General features: G+C 39.0%; 1 protein-coding gene across 10 annotated transcripts in view; it reads left to right on the plus strand.

The window, feature by feature from the left end:
* The window catches only part of LOC142152884 (protocadherin gamma-A4-like), a 445,481-nt gene that overhangs the window by 202,472 nt on the left and 223,575 nt on the right, over positions 1-19,434 (plus strand). The window contains exon 1 of one of the 10 annotated variants that reach the window (XM_075209991.1): positions 3,006-5,558. The exons of 8 other annotated variants lie outside the window; for them this stretch is intronic. In XM_075209991.1, coding sequence (XP_075066092.1) covers positions 3,132-5,558 — 2,427 coding nt within the window. In that variant the 5' untranslated portion in view covers positions 3,006-3,131. Of the gene's footprint in view, positions 1-3,005; positions 5,559-10,789; positions 13,251-19,434 lie in introns of those variants that run through there. One more of the 10 variants, XM_075209989.1, reaches the window with a different exon arrangement.

A 19,434-nucleotide genomic window follows, 5' to 3' on the forward strand; every position in this document is an offset into this window, starting at 1 on the left:
GTATATATAGTAAAAAAAAAAGAGGCCGAATCTAAACTTTTATTTACTCATTGTGGAAATCTACTCTGCATTATGTGAACCCAATACTATGCTCTCTCTTTAGTAGTTTGAGATCGAAGTCTACCCTACAAATATTATTTAAAATGTTATCAATGCCTATAAATTTTAAGAAATAATTATTACTATGATGTTGGAGTAGGACTTACATTTGAATATGATTCAGTTTATTTTTTGGAGATATAATGTTTGTGATACTCTTTGTGTATTCAAATATTCTGATTTTGAGTTTTCTTGTGGTTTTAAAAATATTTTGTAAATTACTGGTACATAATAGCATGTGTACAACAAAACAGCTTTGACAGTGAATACATTTTTTTATGGTTAAAAGTTCTTTCTTTAGTTATTTAATATTAGAATACTAGAATACATGCAACTGCAACTTTCAAACTGTAACATTTAAAACAGCCTGTATGGAACTCTATTAAGCAGAAAAAAGCCCTATCTACTTTGTTTTACCAGAGATAGGGCATAGGGATTCTCCCTATACATCAAAAGCTATCACCGTACTATCACCTGCAGTAGCAACCACCCAAAAAAAGAATCAACCTCTTTCTGCGGCTAAATCTTCCCCATTCAAAGCAAATAAAATGGAAGAGAATGCAAATTTAGTTCGCCATTATGGTTTGACAACTGTATCCTATGGGATAGCCATGGTCATTACCATATTCTCTTCTAAAAATCTGCTGTATGTTAGTTAATTTCCAGTTCGTCACGAGACAACCACAGAAATGCTATATACAATGATGATGCACTTAAAAAATTGATTACATGCAGCACAGAATGAAGAGCGTATCGGAGATATCTCCTGCATTAGGCAAAGTGGCGCACAATACCACAGTCCCCTTAATACTCAAGCTGGACTGAGGTTTTGGAAAATGTTTCAAGCACCATAGAGCTTGACCCCGATGGCCAATACCATCCGAAGATAGCACTGGCCTTTCATTCCTCTCCATAGAGCATCACAGGAGAGGGATCTTCGGTTTCCTTTCCGGAAGCCTTCCAGCTCTCTCTTGCGTTAATTAATGGAAATTCACAGTAAAGACCCTGGGTCAGAACACATAGTTTTCATTATTACAGAGTCATCGCTGGGACAGCTGCCTATCGGATGTGCTGTCCCGACATGAGTTTAATAATAAATTGCTCCGTTAAGTCATCTGTCATCAGTCCAATAACAGATAATACTTAATGTGCATAATTTCGAATCATGATTAAATAGGTCCCTTTGTAACTTATTTTTACTCCTCTCCCTTCTCCATTCCACCAGAATTGTTTTAATGGGATGAAGGAGGAAGAAAGTTGTGGATGGCACACACAGTTGGTGGACTTGGTGTGAGTACACACCCACTATTTCATGGTCATTATCACTGACATACTATATTTTGGAACTAACACTGACAACAAAAATCTTGCTGAGCATTGTCATTAACATATTGGCTTTGAACCTAAGTCAGAGCACCAAAATGCAAAGCATTGTGTTAGGTAGTAATAAGCGCAATATATTCAAATACATCCACATGAAATATGCATTTACTGTAGGGTCAAGAAAACTTTTAAAATAAAGCAAAATGTAATAATTATAGGGTGTTGGTCTGCTGTGTATTGAAAAAAAAACCCTGAGATGATATCTGCTGCATGATATTATAAATTTGGAGTAAAAGGGCATGTTTACAAGAGTGAACTCAAACATATATATTGTAAATACTAAAGAATATTGTGTATATTATTATGACTGCAAAGAGTAAACAGGATGTGCTCTGTTGAGGTCCTATTAAATAGGCTAAATCCTCCACACTTTATGTGGTTTAGAGTTCTGTGAAATGAGGCTACCTATTATTGTTTCCAATGGTATGGCTAGTTAACAGTTTTTTTGACCATAGCAGAGGAATTGATATGTCTTTACAGTTGAAAAAATGAAAAAATGTTTGTTTAGATTTAAAACTTAATTCAGTAGAAATGAGCTGATCTATATTGTATACATTTTGTAACAAATAAATAATATTATTTTAATATCTTAAATGCTTCAAACCGTTAGGGGGGTATTCAATTGTTGCTCCGGGTGCCGCCAGAACGAGCGCGTTAAAACTATTACCGTTTATACGGTAATTACTCGCTCAATTTCAACTCGCAGCTCCCTGAGCAGCGAGCTGAAATTGAGCGAGTAAATTACCGTATGAACGGTAATTACGCGCAATATTACCGTATAAACGGTAATAGTTTTAACGTGCTCGTTTCGGCAGCGCCCGGAGCAACAATTGAATACCCCCCTTAGACTCCTGATTCAATATGTGAAAGTGAATTTAATTTTTTTCTAATAAAATAAAAATTATACCAGTTATAATTCATTTATCATACTAGATTACTTGATAATAAGTTTGCAATGTCTATAATAAATGGGGTTCAGCACATGGGAAGTACATATGGGAAAAAGGGTTGATACACATTGTTCAGTGTAAGTCGTAATGCATCCATGAACATCAAACCTGGACCTCCCTATAAAATATATTATTCATATATTTCTTATATCTGAGCTTAGAATTTCAGTTAATTTCTTATTCATTTATTAACATTATTAATGTTTATTTATATAGCACCAGCATATTCCATAGCAGTTTAAATGTCATATGTAAAATTACCAAATAATTGTACCATTATGAGACAAATTACTAGCAGGCATACTTGTTCAATGGATAGCATTTATTTCAGTAGGAAAGAATAAACTTAAAACTATTTTCCTAAAAATCTGCATTAAATGCAGTTTGCTCCGTTTTGTAGCATGTAGCTGAATGAAGTTACCAGTATTTGCCAGAAGAGGGCAGGCACGTCATCCAATAATTTTTTTGAGCTGTAACATTAGAGCTGTTCATATCGTCTTTGTTCTCTCCTCCCCCTGGCTCAGTGAAACACCCTCCCATTCTCACACACAAAGAATAGCTGCCGCACTAATGAAAATCCTATGTATGTTTTCCTTCTATCTATGGATTCTTCCCCCAAAACATGACTATTTAATCTTCAGCCTTATTGGATTATAAATGAGTTACTCAACATCACATATTAAGAAAGAAAACTGAGATATGGACTACAGAAGCAGTCCAAAGGCTTGGAAATGGCAAGTAGCATATTTCTTTCTCCTTTGTAGCTGGGGCTGGGTCTCTGGGCAGCTTCGTTATTCTATTGCTGAGGAGTCTGATACAGGGACTGTTGTGGGGAATGTAGCTCAGGGTTTAGGTCTAAAAGGTACAGAGATCTCTAATCGCAGGTTAAATTTGGAAGCTAAAAGAAACAAATATTTTGCTTTGAATAAGGAAAATGGAGCTTTGATTGTGAGGGACAGGATTGATAGAGAGAGTCTGTGTGGATTCAGACATAGCTGTTTACTACATTTGGAGGTCGTTGCTGAAAATCCTTTGGAGCTTTTAAGCCTGGAAATAGAGATACTGGATATAAATGATAATTCTCCCACATTCTCAAGCAATGATCGCATTATAAAAATTTCAGAATTGTTAGCAAGTCCTGCTCAGTTTGCTCTAGAAATTGCAGAGGATTTAGATGTTGGTGTAAATGGTGTTAGTCAGTATACATTAAATACAAATCCTTATTTTTCACTGTCTGTAAAGAGTCGTAAAGACGGAACCCTTATTCCTCAGCTGATATTAGAAAAGACTTTAGATAGAGAAGAAAAACAAGAGCATAGTCTCATTCTCACAGCTACTGATGGAGGAGAACCAGCTAGATCAGGGTCCTGTCACATAATAATAACAGTGTTAGATGTTAATGATAATCCCCCTGTGTTTGGTCAGTCAGTTTATAAAATCAGCTTGAAGGAAAATACCCCTTTGGATTCTATTATTTTTATACTTAATGCAACAGATATGGATGAGGGTGAAAATGGAGAAATTCAATATTATTTTGAAGACCACACTTCTAAATCTGCTAGAAAAGTATTTGACATAAATCATCAAAGTGGAGAAATTGTTATAAAAGGAGTTGTGGATTTTGAAGAGTTGAATTTTTATGAATTATATATCAAGTCAGTAGATAAAGGAACACCAGCAATGGAAGCAAACTGTCTGATTCATGTGGCAGTAGAAGATGTGAATGACAATTCCCCAGAAATATATTTTACATCCATGACAAATGACATTCCAGAAAATGCACCACTAGGAACTGTTGTTGGATTTATTAACGTGAGAGACAAGGACTCTGGAAAGAATGGAGAAATACAACTGGATATGTCACCTAATCTGCCTTTTAAAATCAGACCTATTAAAAATCGTTACTCATTGGTCACAGATGGGAATCTGGATAGAGAGAAAATATCCCAATACACTATTGATCTGACTGCTGCTGATTTAGGGTCTCCTCCTCTGTACAGTAAGATAACTGTTATTCTCAGTGTGTCAGATATTAATGATAATGCACCGACATTTATACAGTCTACTTATACTGCTTTCATTAAGGAAAACAGTGACCCAGGTACTTTTCTATTAACAGTATCTGCTATTGATCTAGATGAGGGTGTTAACTCTGATCTGGTTTACTCTATAGTTGAGAGTGAGATAGATGTTTCCTCTGTATCTTCTTTTGTTTACATTAATTCTAATAATGGTAATATATATGCTCAACGCTCCTTTGACTATGAACACATCCAGGTCTTACAAATCACCATAAAGGTAGAAGATTCTGGATCACCAATGTTATTTTCCATTGTTCCTGTCTTTATTTTCATTTTGGATACAAATGACAACTCCCCCACCTTGCTGTATCCAGAACACTCTGACGATCTCATTGTTCAAGAGAGGATTCCAAAATCTACAACTGCTGGTTATTTGGTGACAAAACTCTCTGCAGTGGATCTGGACTCTGGTCACAATGCCTGGTTAGTCTTTAATCTAATTGAACCTATCAGTTCCTTATTGTTTCAAGTGTCTAAACATACAGGAGAGCTCAGAACTGTGAGAGGTTTTCAGGAAACAGAAAATACAGAGCAGCAAATTCTCATTTCTATCAGTGACCATGGGGATCCTCCTTTATCATCTACAGTCACTGTACTTATTAATGTAGCAGATGAAGTTGTGGTAGAAATACCAAAATCTGGTAATTTTATAACAAATTCCAAACCACCATCAGATATGACTTTGTATCTAATTATTTCCCTAGTGGCCATCAGCTTAGTGTCACTTGTTACATTCATTATATTATTGGTGAAATGTCTGAGGAGAGAAAGTTATGATTCCAGCAGTAGCTGCTGTTTTCTTACTGGATCCCAATCCAAACCCTACACAGATCAGTATCAGCCAGCTCTTTACTTGAACACAGACGGAACCTTAAAATACATGGAGGTCAGGATGGTTCCTCCAGGAACACAAGGACAATATTACCAAACTAATTTGCCCCCAGCGCCCGAACAAGATTTCAGTTGTATGAAGTCTGTGGATCTTCCACCGTTAAAGCCTACTGATATATCTTCAAACATAAGTTACCTAAATGAACCAGATAAGGTGAGAGACAATGTTCAACTTTATTATTATTTTATTTCCCTCTGTTCTAGTCTTTTTAGAATGGAAATACATTTAATATGAATACTGAATAAGTCAAATCATCTCAAGGTGTTTTGTTTGAATCAAATTGCTCAACAGTCAGTTAATAACCAGAGAAGATTATTGTTTATAAATGCATTTGAAAATAGGGCTAGAACAGATGACAGCTTTTTACATACACCTTTATTGTCTATTGTATGTACAGTTATATGACTAATTTGTGTTAGGAAACATTCCTATTTTTTAGAGGAGCCCCAATATGAACGATTAGTATTTGGTTCATGTTTCATTGTATTTCATTTGAATTTTACCTGCCTATTAGCCTCATAACCATATAAGTATTTATATTTCATGTAATAATAATAATATAGCCTGTTAATGGTATTCAAGTAATGAATTATTATAGAAATAGTGAATAATCCAAGTTGAGAAACTTATTATTGCTATTATTTTTATTATTATTTTTATTTGGAATATAGTTACAGTAACTTATGATTTCATTATTTCAAAAGCATAATATGAATTATTTAGAGTTATCTTATCTTTACCATATAAACTCAGAATGTTCTTTCTATATATTCTCAGTTGCATACTAAACAAAGGGTGTATGTTCTATATACCTGTATCACACCTGGTAGCTGTCCCAAATTTCCTGGCATAGTCCTGGGATTTTTGTGTCAGTCCTGTGTCCTTTGAGTTCTGGGAGATGTGCAGGGTTTTTACATTATATGTTAACACTTTATTTTACTCTTCTTCCTTCTCAATTCCCCCAGAATGATTTAAATGACATGAAGGAGAGAGAAGATTGTGTGACAATTTCATGTGCATTACCACTGATATATATTGGGGCACTATCAGTGAAAAGTCAGATCTTGTTGTTGGCATTTTAAATCATGCTGGACCTTAACATTGATCTTTCTTGACATTATTTCTGAAATGTTCTATCTTAGTGGGTATTATCCATGGCATTTTATATCTGAGATCTTTAGATTCATATATTGATAGGCATCAGGGGCAAAGGCAGGGTTTACAGAGGGGGGTTTCCAAATGATTAATTTTGGAATAAAGCAAAAATAAAAAACTTGCTGCCATAAGCCTGCAACAGGCACTTTTTTTCAGACAAATAGTTGCATTGGTTGTAAATTGATTTTTACCTTAGCAACAATTACAACCAGTGTATAAATGTTTATAATGACCAAACTGACTGTTATATTTTGCAATGAATTGTGATTTAAATAAAAAAAAATAAAACATAGCTAATAAGTTGTGATACATTTTGTACTGTACTATTATTTCACTTCCACATACCTGCTAATAGTAGTGCAGGCAGAAACAGACTCCAAGAGGATACAGTACAGGATGTAGGATTAGGGCTATGATGGGGAGTTACCACCTGTGTGTCAGCTGAAGGATATTCTTATCTGCTTACCATGCCTGTACTCTCCCCCATGTTCAGCAAGGTGGAGGAGCTAAGCACTTGCTATGCTAAGTCTCTCCAGCAGTCATCTGACTACTTCACAACCAATCAGGGCGAGAGCTGTCATGTGAGCCCGCCCCTGCTGCATTGTGGGAAGTGCTGTTTGTTGTGTCCCTGCTTAATAAAGAGCTAATGCATCAACTGCATGACCAGACAGGAACCAAGTGAGAGCAAAGCAAAGTGCATTATTCTATCATGTACCCACGGATTTCATCATTTGATCATGGGGAAGGGGATTCTGGGAAGCAGGAAATACCTGCTAAGTGCGCGCCTGGGCATAATTAATTGTATGCTAGATTGTGCTGGACATTGTGACTGGGAAATGAGATCCTGCTGGTAACTCTCAGTGGTGTATTATAGCTTAGCACTGGTATATCACTAGTAGACTGAAAAAATATAAGATCTTTCTTGGTATTTTCATTGACATGTTATGAGCGGCTTATGTAATTTTTAGGAATGTTCTTGTTCTGGACCACAGAGTTTTAATGGCAGCCCTCCTTGGACACTGTATTATGCCAGAGGATAGTTGGTACATATTCGTTGTGGTCTAGAGATGAAGTTTTTTGGCTATACAATTTGGTGCAGCTGCCAGACTGATAAAACATGTACTTTTGTATTGTCTTTGCTTCTATAGTTGTAGCCATAACCACATCCTCATAATTCAATCCGTGTGCTGTATATTACAACACTCCCACGTGTATACCATTGCTTTGGGTTTACACCAGAGAGGTGTCACTGGATTTTTTCTAATGTTGGTAACTACGCCTGTCTTCATTAAAGCATTATAAAATCTTCCCCCCCCTAAATATAGCAATACACCCCTGTTGTATAATTTATTTTTAGGTTAACATGTCATTCATTATACGGTACTATACCCTAACTTTATTTTATACAGTATACATTGACCTTATATACCTGCAGCAATAGTTATTTCAACTTACTACCCCAAACACTATATCATTTTAATAAGTGTTGTGTTATGTGTTGGCACCACACATTTACAGTGTTATATATAGTGCTGAGCTGTACCCTGTGTGCATATAAATCATAGTTGCCTTCTCTCCTGGAATGTCCGGGAGACTCCCGAATTTCTGGGAGTCCTCCTGGACTCCCAGGAGAGCTGGGCAACCTCCCGGATCCCGGCCAGTTTGCTAAGTTAAATGGAGGGAGTGGGGCTTAGTGACGAGATTCACGTGTCTTTGTGGCCCTACCCCCTGCTGTTATAGGGCAAAATGGTGATGACAGCTTACGGGGCAAGGCTTAGCTACGAGATTCTACAAGTTCCCTCCCCCTCATGCCCACCAGCCCCCGGACCTCCCGGAACATAAATTGAAAAAAGTAGGCTGGTATGATATAAATGCACAATTGATGCACTTTGTGAAACACCTTATTGTGCCATTTTTGTAACTAAAGCAAATCCATTTGTATTCAAACCTTCCTGAAATATAGCATTCTGTATTTCAATATGCAGTTTTTTGTTACATGATCTGGATATATCTACAATGTTTGAAAGGAGCACTTTACCTTATCTTTCATATTCCATTTTTCTTTGAGACTGTAAGCTCTAGTGAGCAGTGAGCTCTCACTGTCTGCTTCATAGTATGTTTCTGTGGGGTTTTTCATGGAGGACCTCATTCATTAGGGAACGAAAATGCTGTTGCGTGCTGTATTTTCGTTAATGTGCACTGCGCATGCCCAGAAATGGACTATACGCCAATTCATCTTGGTACGTAAAGGACACGTACGACAGCCTGCGTTGTCATCTGCATAATGGGGTTGGGAAGGGGCGTATGCACATACTCAATGTGCAGTAAGTTGGTGCCAAGGTCAAGCGCATGCAGCAGCATCCAAATCAAGCTATGGGCATCTCTCAGGTACGTGATTTTCATTTGTTTCTCTTGCACCAACTACAGGGCAGGTGTAAGTGCCAATTACTAGTGATGACAGTCGCGTATACATGCTAGACCATGTGTTTGCAATCAAAAGCAACTGTAAAAATGCATTTTATGTGCAGTAGATATAATTAGTATAATTTTTATTCACCAGATTTGTGCATGGCTATTTTTTGGATTTAGTGATGTATATAGGTTTGCTATAACAGATAGCAACAAACCTTTATATAGATAGTTTACGCCAATTACTCCAATATTTTGTATTATCCTTCCTTTGATTATAACTGAATATCTAATGACATATTAATATCTACTGTATGTAATATATTGCACTTTAATGCTACAAGGTATTTTTTACTTGTCTAATTTGTTGCAATTCTTAGTGAACAGTTATATATGGATCTATTATATACTAATTACTGCTTGTATATATTGCATCAGTTTTGTCTTTATAGGTTTCTCTGGTATTCTCTTAGCCCAGTTAGCTCATTAGCTGTTGTTTTTTCCTTCTTGGTGTGCTTTGCACCTTGTGTAGCCAATTTGCACAGCTGGTGATTGCCTGATTGGTTCACTCCCACTGTATAGGGTATATAAGGATGTTTGGTTCACTGTGGTGTTAGTCTTGATAAAGGGCTGTGTGGAGCCTGAAACGTTGACCAATTTTTAATGGAATAAATACTTTAATATTCTGGAAAAGTCCTGTGAGTGCCTCCTAATTATACTATTTTTTACATTCATGTTATTGGAGTTCCTGCACCCAGGCTGGAGAAATATCTACAAACGTGAATGCCTTTCCTGGTATGTGTTTTATATATATATATATATATATATATATATATATATATATATATAAATTTCTTTTTTGTGTGTTCTCCTGTGGCTTTATATTCCACATGTGTATTGCATGTATCCTGCAATGTATTGTATATGTATTAATGCGGAAAGTGCCATGTATGTAGAGGTTACCTACACCCGTATTCAACAAGAGACATTTCTTCAGATCTGCTTCTGGTTGAATACTAACATGCATATGCCTGGATTACTTGCATTTTTTATTTTAAAATGCACAAAGCGTTAATTTTCTGCGGCTAAATGAATCAAGCCCAAATGTTCAATTTCACTTCTTTCAACACTGGTACATTCAGTTTCATTCCCTTTTGAACATGGATCGAATCTGTGCAATATACTGACACTATAGAAATAAAATATAGCAAAATATTAATACTAAAAAGAAAAATGATAGTTTAATCAATGTCATTTTATTTGTATAATTTGTATTTAAAAAGGATTACACTGTTATCTATAACTTTGAAAATTCTGAATTAATACTAATGTTGCATGTTTCAGCTAAATGTGCATAAAGCTTTGTAAATTATAGCTTAGAAATGTAAAAGTAAAACTATTTTAATGTGCAAAAAGCTAAAAGAACACCATAAAGTCACTCTGCATAAATAGGTAAAGCATCCTTTTTTTCATCTGGCCTAGTATAATTTTATTTCTATAAATACATGTATACTGAGGCTGTGGTTTCATCTCACTGCTCAATTTAGTTGCTGGGTGAAGTTAAATCTTTTGGCCAGAAGAGGGCAGACACGTCATCCACTCAATTATTTTACTACACAGCAGATCTGCTTATACCATCACTGCACTCTCCTCCCCCTGGCTCAGTGAATCACCCTCCCATTCTTCCTCGCACACACAAAGAAAGCTGCTGCTCCGATGAGAATCCTGTGGATGCTATTCTTTTTCTACTTATGGGTGTTTTGAATGGTGGAAGTATGAAAATCTAAACAAAAAGCATCTGGGATTATAAAGGACTTATGTGAAATCAAAAGAAAAATCATATAAGATATGGACATCAGAACCTCTTCTCAGTGTTGGAAATGGCAAGTACTGTATTCCTTTCTCCTTTGTAGCTGGGGCTGGGTCTCTGGTCTTCGTTATTCAATAGCCGAGGAGTCTGAGACAGGGACTGTTGTGGGGAATGTAGCTCAGGATTTAGGGCTAAAACCTACAGAGCTCTCTCATCGCAGGTTACATTTCAGACCTGAACAAAACAAATATTTTGCTTTCAGTAAGGAAAATGGAGCTTTAATTGTGATATCCAGGATTGATAGAGAGAGCCTGTGTGGATCAACCTCTAGTTGTTTACTGCATTTGGAGGCAGCTGTTGAAAATCCTTTGGAGCTTTCTATTCTGGAAATAGAGATTCTGGATATAAATGATAATTCTCCTACATTTTCAAACAATGATCATACTGTAAAAATCACAGAAGTGTTTACAAGTCCTGGTGCACGGTTTGCCTTAGAGATTGCAGAGGATTTAGATGTTGGTGTTAATGGTGTTAGCCAGTATATACTAAATAGAAATCCTTATTTTTCTTTGTCTGTAAAGAACCGTAAGGATGGAACTCTCGTTCCTCAGCTGGTATTAGAAAAAATCTTAGATAGGGAAGAAAAACAAAAACATAATCTTGTTCTCACAGCTACTGATGGTGGAGAACCAGCTAGATCAGGGTCCTGTCACATAACAATAAATGTATTAGATATTAATGATAATCCACCAGTCTTTGATCAATCGGTTTATAAAATCAGTTTTAAGGAAAATCTTCCTTTAAAAACTGTTCTTTTAACATTAAATGCAACTGATCTGGATGAAGGTTTAAATGGAGAAATTCAGTACTCATTTGATGGGCATACGTCTAAATCTGCAAGAAAATTATTTGGTTTGAATGAACTGAGTGGGGAAATTTATATCAATGGATTCATGGATTATGAAGAGTTAAATATATATGAATTATCTATTAGAGCAGCAGATAAAGGAACACCTGAATTAGAAGGGAACTGCCTTGTTCAGATGGATATAGAAGATGTGAATGATAATTCTCCGGATATTACATTTTCATCCACAATAAATGATGTACCAGAAAATTCACCACTAGGAACTGTTATTGGATTTATTAATGTGAGAGACAAGGATTCTGGAAAGAATGGAGAAATACAACTGGATATGTCACCTAATCTGCCTTTTAAAATCAAACCTGTTAAAAATCGTTACTCATTGGTCACAGATGGGAATCTGGATAGAGAGAAAATATCCCAATACACTATTGAGCTGACTGCTGCTGATTTAGGGTCTCCTCCTCTGTACAGTAAGACAACTATTATTCTCAGTGTGTCAGATATTAATGATAATGCACCAACATTTACCCAGTCTACTTATAATGCTTTCATTAAGGAAAACAGTGACCCAGGTACTTTTCTATGTGCAGTATCTGCTATTGATCTAGATGAGGGTGTTAACTCTGATCTGGTTTACTCTATAGTTGAGAGTGAGATAGATGATTCCTCCGTATCTTCTTTTGTTTACATTAATTCTAATAATGGTAATATATATGCTCAGCGCTCCTTTGACTATGAGCACATCCAGGTTTTAGAAATTACTGTAAAAGTAGAAGATTCTGGATCTCCAAAGTTATTTTCTGTTGTCTCTGCCTTTATATTCATTTTGGATACAAATGACAACTCCCCCACCTTGCTGTATCCAGAACACTCTGACGATCTCATTGTTCAAGAGAAGATTCCAAAATCTACAACTGCTGGTTATTTGGTGACAAAACTCTCTGCAGTGGATCTGGACTCTGGTCACAATGCCTGGTTAGTCTTTAATCTCATTAACTCCATTGAGTATTCTTTGTTTCAAGTCTCTAAACATACAGGAGAGCTCAGAACTGTGAGAGGTTTTCAGGAAACAGAAAATACAGAGCAACAACTTCTCATTTCTATCAGTGACCATGGGGATCCTCCTTTATCATCTACAGTCACTGTACTTATAAATGTAGCAGATGAGATTATAGTAGAAAGACCCAAATCTGGTGAGTTCCTTGCAAATTCCAAACCACCATCAGATATGACTTTGTATCTAATTATTTCCCTAGTGGCCATCAGCTTAGTTTCACTTGTTACATTCATTATATTATTGGTGAAATGTCTGAGGAGAGAAAGTTATGATTCCAGCAGTAGCTGCTGTTTTCTTACTGGATCCCAATCCAAACCCTACACAGATCAGTATCAGCCAGCTCTTTACTTGAACACAGATGGAACTTTAAAATACATGGAGGTCAGGATGGTTCCTCCAGGAACACAAGGACAATATTACCAAACTACCTTTCCCCCAGCACCCGAACAGCAAGATTTCAGTTGTATGAAGCCTCTGGATTTTCCCCAGTTTAAAAATATGGTTAAAGGCTCCGATAATTCCTCAGATATGAATGACCCAGATAGGGTAAGTTATATAAAAAAAATCCTTCCTTACTATTCTCATTCGTTTTTATGCAAATTATGTATACTTTGTTTGGTATTTGATTGTTGCTTGTATATTTATGTATATTTTGTATAAATGGTACCATACTGCATTTTAAAATCCAGAATTGGTTGTGGACTGCAGTTTTTTATTATCTTGCATGATCCTTATGAGCAAACAACTAAATTTTATTTTGTCAGCATGGCATGACTTTATAAATGAGAAAGAGTAGAAGTATGGATGTCTGGAACCACCTTGCCTACCATGTTATAAATAAATAGAAATGTGGAAACACTGTGCATGGCCAGTGGTTTATACATAGTCCTATATTTCTTAGTTTGCCAATTTAATGGCCACTGTGGGGGTCATTTACATACTGCAAAGATACAAATTTACAGCCTATTTAGAATTGTATAAATGTTTCTATTTATATAGTTTTGACAACCCTTTAATGAATTGCATTGCATTCAGGTATTATAATATTATATAACTCTAGGAAGAAATTGGGACTGCCTCTATTTCAAATATCATCCAATATGTTTATATTCTATTTTTATTGTATTGTGTTCACTTAATAATGCATTTCTGCTATGAAATTAGTCTAAATGGCACACAACTTTATGGTATGTAGTGAGAGAGGCCTGAGAGGGCAATTTCTAAGCTGGTATCAAAGTGGACAAATTTGGTTCTTGAATCTGGACAGAATCTGGAAGCCTTCAAAAATCTGTCCCATTTATTTATATTTTAAAAACATTTATAACATATATCTATGCTCTGATTAACCATTCTTTAAAATAATAAATATTGGTGTTTTCTCTTTGCCATTGTATTGTATTGTTTGCATATATGTACGTGTATAATTCCATGCTATAATGGGATATTTAATATATTACAGATTTAGTTTTTTACTGTATACTATTCTCCCACTGAAGTATGTGGTTAGATTTCATAGCAATCCATTATAGAAAAGAATTTGAGGTGTATTTGAAATAACTTGCCAACTTTTAAGTGTTATCCTACAAGAGATCCTGAAGGGGACGTGGGCGTGTGAGAACAGATGGGACGGGGCTCAGTGATGAATCCCGTCATTGTTGGCCCTGCTCCCTCGATGCAATGTCATTTTACCACAGGGACGGGCCCTGAGAATCACGTCATGGAGGGTACAAAATCCCCCCACTGCATTAGATACTCTAGGCTCTCCCAGAAGTATGGAGACCTATCCCGAATTCGGGAGTCTCACGGACACTCTGGGAGAGTGGGCAAGTATGAGCGTATTAGTACATGAGATCAATTTTTTGGAGGGGAAAGTATAAGGAAAAATGTCATTATATCTGTGTGCTCAAGAGCAAACAGCATCTGGCATCCTTTACATTTTAAAAGTGCACTTTCAATATGTTTCAGCAAGGTCATATGTAAGTACTGGATACAGTGGCCCAGCAATAGGGTTAGCAGCAGAAGCAGCTGCCACCAATGACCAGTGGCACTGGGGGTCACTTCTGCAACACTGTTATGTTATACTTATATTTTTGCTCTTGTTGCAACTGTAGAAGCACCGGCACAGCCTATTGAGCATTTATTGGAGCACAAGCAATGACAATACTACACAGTACTGGCTCAAGAATCCAGAGTTAAAAAGTTTCCAATATGTATAAAAGGTCACATACATAAAGAGCCAGCATACTGTTCTCTAAAATCATAGTTTCAGTGCTTGAGTGTTGCACATACGGTGAAATATTCTGGAGTTATTAAAGTATTCTGGGGGTATATTTTTATTTAAGTAATAAACAAAGTGGCACCTGTGGTATTATGCAGACTTAGCCGCTACTTACTGAATCTGGAGACAAATTGGAACCATAGTGTAGGGTCAAAAATATGTTGTTAATATTTATGGTTGAAAACACTACATCAGTGATGGGCAAACTACGGCCCGCACTATCTCACGCACTATCTCCTCCTCTCTCACGCAGCTGCGTGAGAGAGGAGGATGCTGGGTCCCGGCACCGCGCGGATTGGTAAGTTTTTGTGTTGTTTGTTCTATGGCTGGCCCGCGGCAGACGGGGACAGCGGGCTAGAGGAGGGGGACACAGCGTGACAGGGGCAGTGGAGGGGGACACAGCGTGACAGGGGCAGTGGCGCGGGACACAGCGAGACAGAGGCAGAGGAGGGGGACACAGCATGACAGGGGCAGTGGAGGGGGACACAGTGTGACAGGGGTAGACGAGGGGGACACAGCGTGACAGGGGCAGTGGAGGGGGACACAGCGTGACAGGGGCAGTGGAGGGGGACACAGCGTGACAGGGGCAGTGGAGGGGGACACAGCGTGAGAGAGGAGGAGGACAGCGTGAGAAGGGCAGTGGAGGAGGACAGCGTGAGAGGGGCAGTGGAGGGGGACACAGCGTGACAGGGGGCAGTGGAGGGGGACACAGCATGAGAGGGGCACACAAAGTGAGAGGGGCAGTGGAGGGGGACACAGCGTGACAGGGGCAGTGGAGGGGGACACAGCGTGACAGGGGCAGTGGAGGGGGACACAGCGTGACAGGGGCAGTGGAGGGGAACACAGCGTGAGAGAGGAGGAGGACAGCGTGAGAAGGGCAGTGGAGGAGGACAGCGTGAGAGGGGTAGTGGAGGGGGACACAGCGTGACAGGGGGCAGTGGAGGGGGACACAGCGTGAGAGGCGCACACAAAGTGAGAGGGGCAGTGGAGGGGGACACAGCGTGACAGGGGCAGTGGATGGGGACGCAGCGTGAGAGAGGAGGGGGACAGCGTGACAGAGAAGGAGGACAGCGTGAGAAGGGCAGTGGAGGAGGACAGCGTGAGAGGGGCAGTGGAGGGGGACACAGCGTGACAGGGGCAGTGGAGGGGGACACAGCGTGACAGGGGCAGTAGAGGGGGACACAGCGTGAGAGGGGCACACAGCATGAGAGGGGCAGTGGAGGGGGACACAGCGTGAGAGAGGAGGGGGGACAGCATGACAGAGGGCAGAGGATGGGGGACAGTGTGGCAGAGAAGGGGAACAGCGTGACAGGGCAGAGGGGACAGCATGACAGAGGGCAAAGGAGGGGGGATAGCGTGGTAGAGGGCAGAGGAGGGGGGGCAGCGTGGCAGAGGAGGGGGGCAGCGTAAGAGAGGGCAGAGGGGGCAGCGTGAGAGGGCAGAGGGGAATTTTTGCATCCAACTAAGTATTTCTGTCCTAAACTAAATACTTATTACAATTTTTTGACCCAACTACTTCTAAAACAGGACTGCTCAGTAATTATTTTGGAGGGGTGCCTTGAAAAAATTATGGAGACTATAAGGGTTCCGCGAACTGCAAAAGTTTGGGAAATATGCATAAAATTATTAGGGCCGACCCTGTGTGTCAGAACCTTCATTTTTATGCCTTTCCAGCTATTTCCTCCATTACACTTCATCCTCCTTACTAAAAGGACACTTCCTATGTCAATCACTCAAACACCTGCCCGCCCCTAATGGCTGAAAGTCATGTGAGAAGAGATGGGCTGGGCCATATATTAAGGTGGATTTCGATTGGCTGCTGTGTTGTCAGTTAGTGAGTGGCTCACCAGAAAGACGGATCTGCAACAACCTGCTGAAATAAGTGCTGTGTCTGTACGATCGCTGCACTTATAGAGGTAACACTGCTATATAACACCCTCCCGTCCCATTCAAAAAATTTGTATTATATATTTCGATATTTGAGTTTTTTAATAAATTATATTGGTCCGCCTAAAGTTTTTCATTTTTATTTGGCCCGCTCCTGAAAAAGTTTGCCCATCACTGCACTACATCATGTAGAAATGGAATTGGCCTTTTAAAGAGCAATGCAAAGTACATCCTTGTTGATACAATACTTATATTAGAACACTCCTAAACAATCTTAGTAAATTTAGTGACATCTTACTCTAAAAACAAAAGAATGAAAGCATGAAAAGTGTGTATATATAGACATACACAGAGACTGTAGACGAAAGTCAACATTAATATTGTGTATGTTTTCTTAAATTACTTTAGGCATTTTAACATTTTTTATTCATTCAAATATTTAGTGCAGTTTCTATCCACACTACACTTTTCGCTGTGACTGTCAATCGTGCACTTGGCAAGGATCATACCTAAATTCTGAGGGACTCATCAACAGTTGGATGCAAATGGTGCTTTCAACATATAATATACACTTTTACTTCCGTGCATGCTCACAAAGCGCTAGTTATGTTTGCGGTCATATGTATTGGAGCAAATGTGACTTATGCAGCCTGAGACTCAGACGCATGCACACTTGTTAAGAGACTGGAAACTTGCGGGTGCTTGATCACTGCGGTAACTTACGAACCGGAAGTAATGACAGTCAACTTAGATACATCTGGCTCAACGTATCTGTATAAGATTTGTCTTTTTTGGGATGCAATTTCCATCTATTATTTAAATGGAAACTGCATCCATCTCTACATAAGTCCCTGAATATCTATCTGTTTACATAGTATTACAATTTCTGCACAACACTTTGCAACAATATTGCAAATGATTGGGTGTGTCAGTGTTCGTGTGTGTGTCAGCTGCCTCCCAACTGTACAGATTTAGGCGGGAGACTCAAAATTTTAGGGGTCTGTCCCGCTGCCCCAACAGTCAGGACTTTTCCCATCTGCCGGAGCTGTTGAGACAGGGCAGGCTGGGCTGGGTGGCAGGGGGGCATCTGCCCTCCGGGCCGGTCCCATAATGGGCTACCTTGGGCTGGGTCACTGGGCCATCTGCATTTTTTTCCATTAAAATAGGCTGCTGAGTTGAGTCTTGCCCCCCGGGCTAAAATTCACCAGCACTCCCCTGTGTTGAGAGGTGTGCCCGGCTCAATATTTCAAGCGGTTGTTGTGCACATTTGTCACTGGTGCATGTGATAAAGTGGAGGTTATTTTAGTGGCTGTAGGCAGCCTAGTGCTTCAAAAGCGCTAGGCTCACCCCTGGAGGAGGTGGCACTCCAAAATGTAATGCAACCACACCCCTAGCATTGCATGACCATGCACCATTTTAACCAGCACTCCGCAGGTTCACAAACAATTTGCAGAATGACAATGTTGGGCGGTATGGTATGTGGTTGCAATTTAGATTTTATCTCTCTGTACTGTACAGGGGCAAACGCAGGATTCGATGAGGGGGGTTTCCACGCCACGATACCAGTGGGCGTGGCCAAAATGTGTAGGGGCGTGGCTACAAACACACATCGGGTCAAACACACAGACATGTAAATTGTCCCATACACAGACAAGCACAGACTCGCATATAAACAAACACGTAGACATGTAAACTGCCACATACACAGTTAAGCACAGACACACAAACACACAGGATCAAACACACAGACATGTAAACTGCCATATACACAGATAAGCACAGATAAACACAGACAGGATCAAACACAGACATGTAAGCTGTCATATACACAGACAAACACAGACTGACACGCATACACAAACACACACACAGGATCAAACACATATACATGTAAGCTGTCATACACACACACACACACACACACACACACATTCTTACCTTCTGCTGCTGCCTCCTGCATTACACCCATGCTGGCTGTGTGGGAGGAAGGGGCGGGGCCAAACTGCCGGCAGAGAGCTGTGCTCACACAGCAGGGGACTGACTGGGAGACGATCCTCCCAAGCTACAAGCAATAGTGGCTGGTCCCGGGAGAGCGGCCAGCCACTGTAATCATACAGCATCCCAGGTAGGACAGGGGTTTCTGGGGACTAGGAAACCCCCCCTGGGTGCGCCCCTGCTGTACTGTATATGTTGCGGAATATTCTGAGATTATTATAAATATATGGAGGAATGTCATTATCTAAGATCATTTACATTACACTTTTTCCTTAAAGTAAAGAAATATTGTACACACTGGAACAACAGCTACTTACAGAATGTTTTTTGCTGTCATTTGTATCTTTGTAATCTGGAAATATTTGGAAACATAATTCCAGAAAGAGTTATATATTATAGTTGCGTTGGATTGTCGAAATTGTCCATATATGTCATTATTGATATAATAAAAATCTTATATGAGCAGTAAACTGTGCAGAATGACAATGCCCATGTACTTCCTTTCTCCACCAAAAGCATTTAAAGGTGCACATCCACTTTCCAGTTCCAGAAAACGCAGCTGTAAAATGA

This window comes from Mixophyes fleayi, chromosome 4 (assembly GCF_038048845.1).
Source record: "Mixophyes fleayi isolate aMixFle1 chromosome 4, aMixFle1.hap1, whole genome shotgun sequence".
Taxonomy (NCBI): Eukaryota; Metazoa; Chordata; class Amphibia; order Anura; family Limnodynastidae; genus Mixophyes; species Mixophyes fleayi.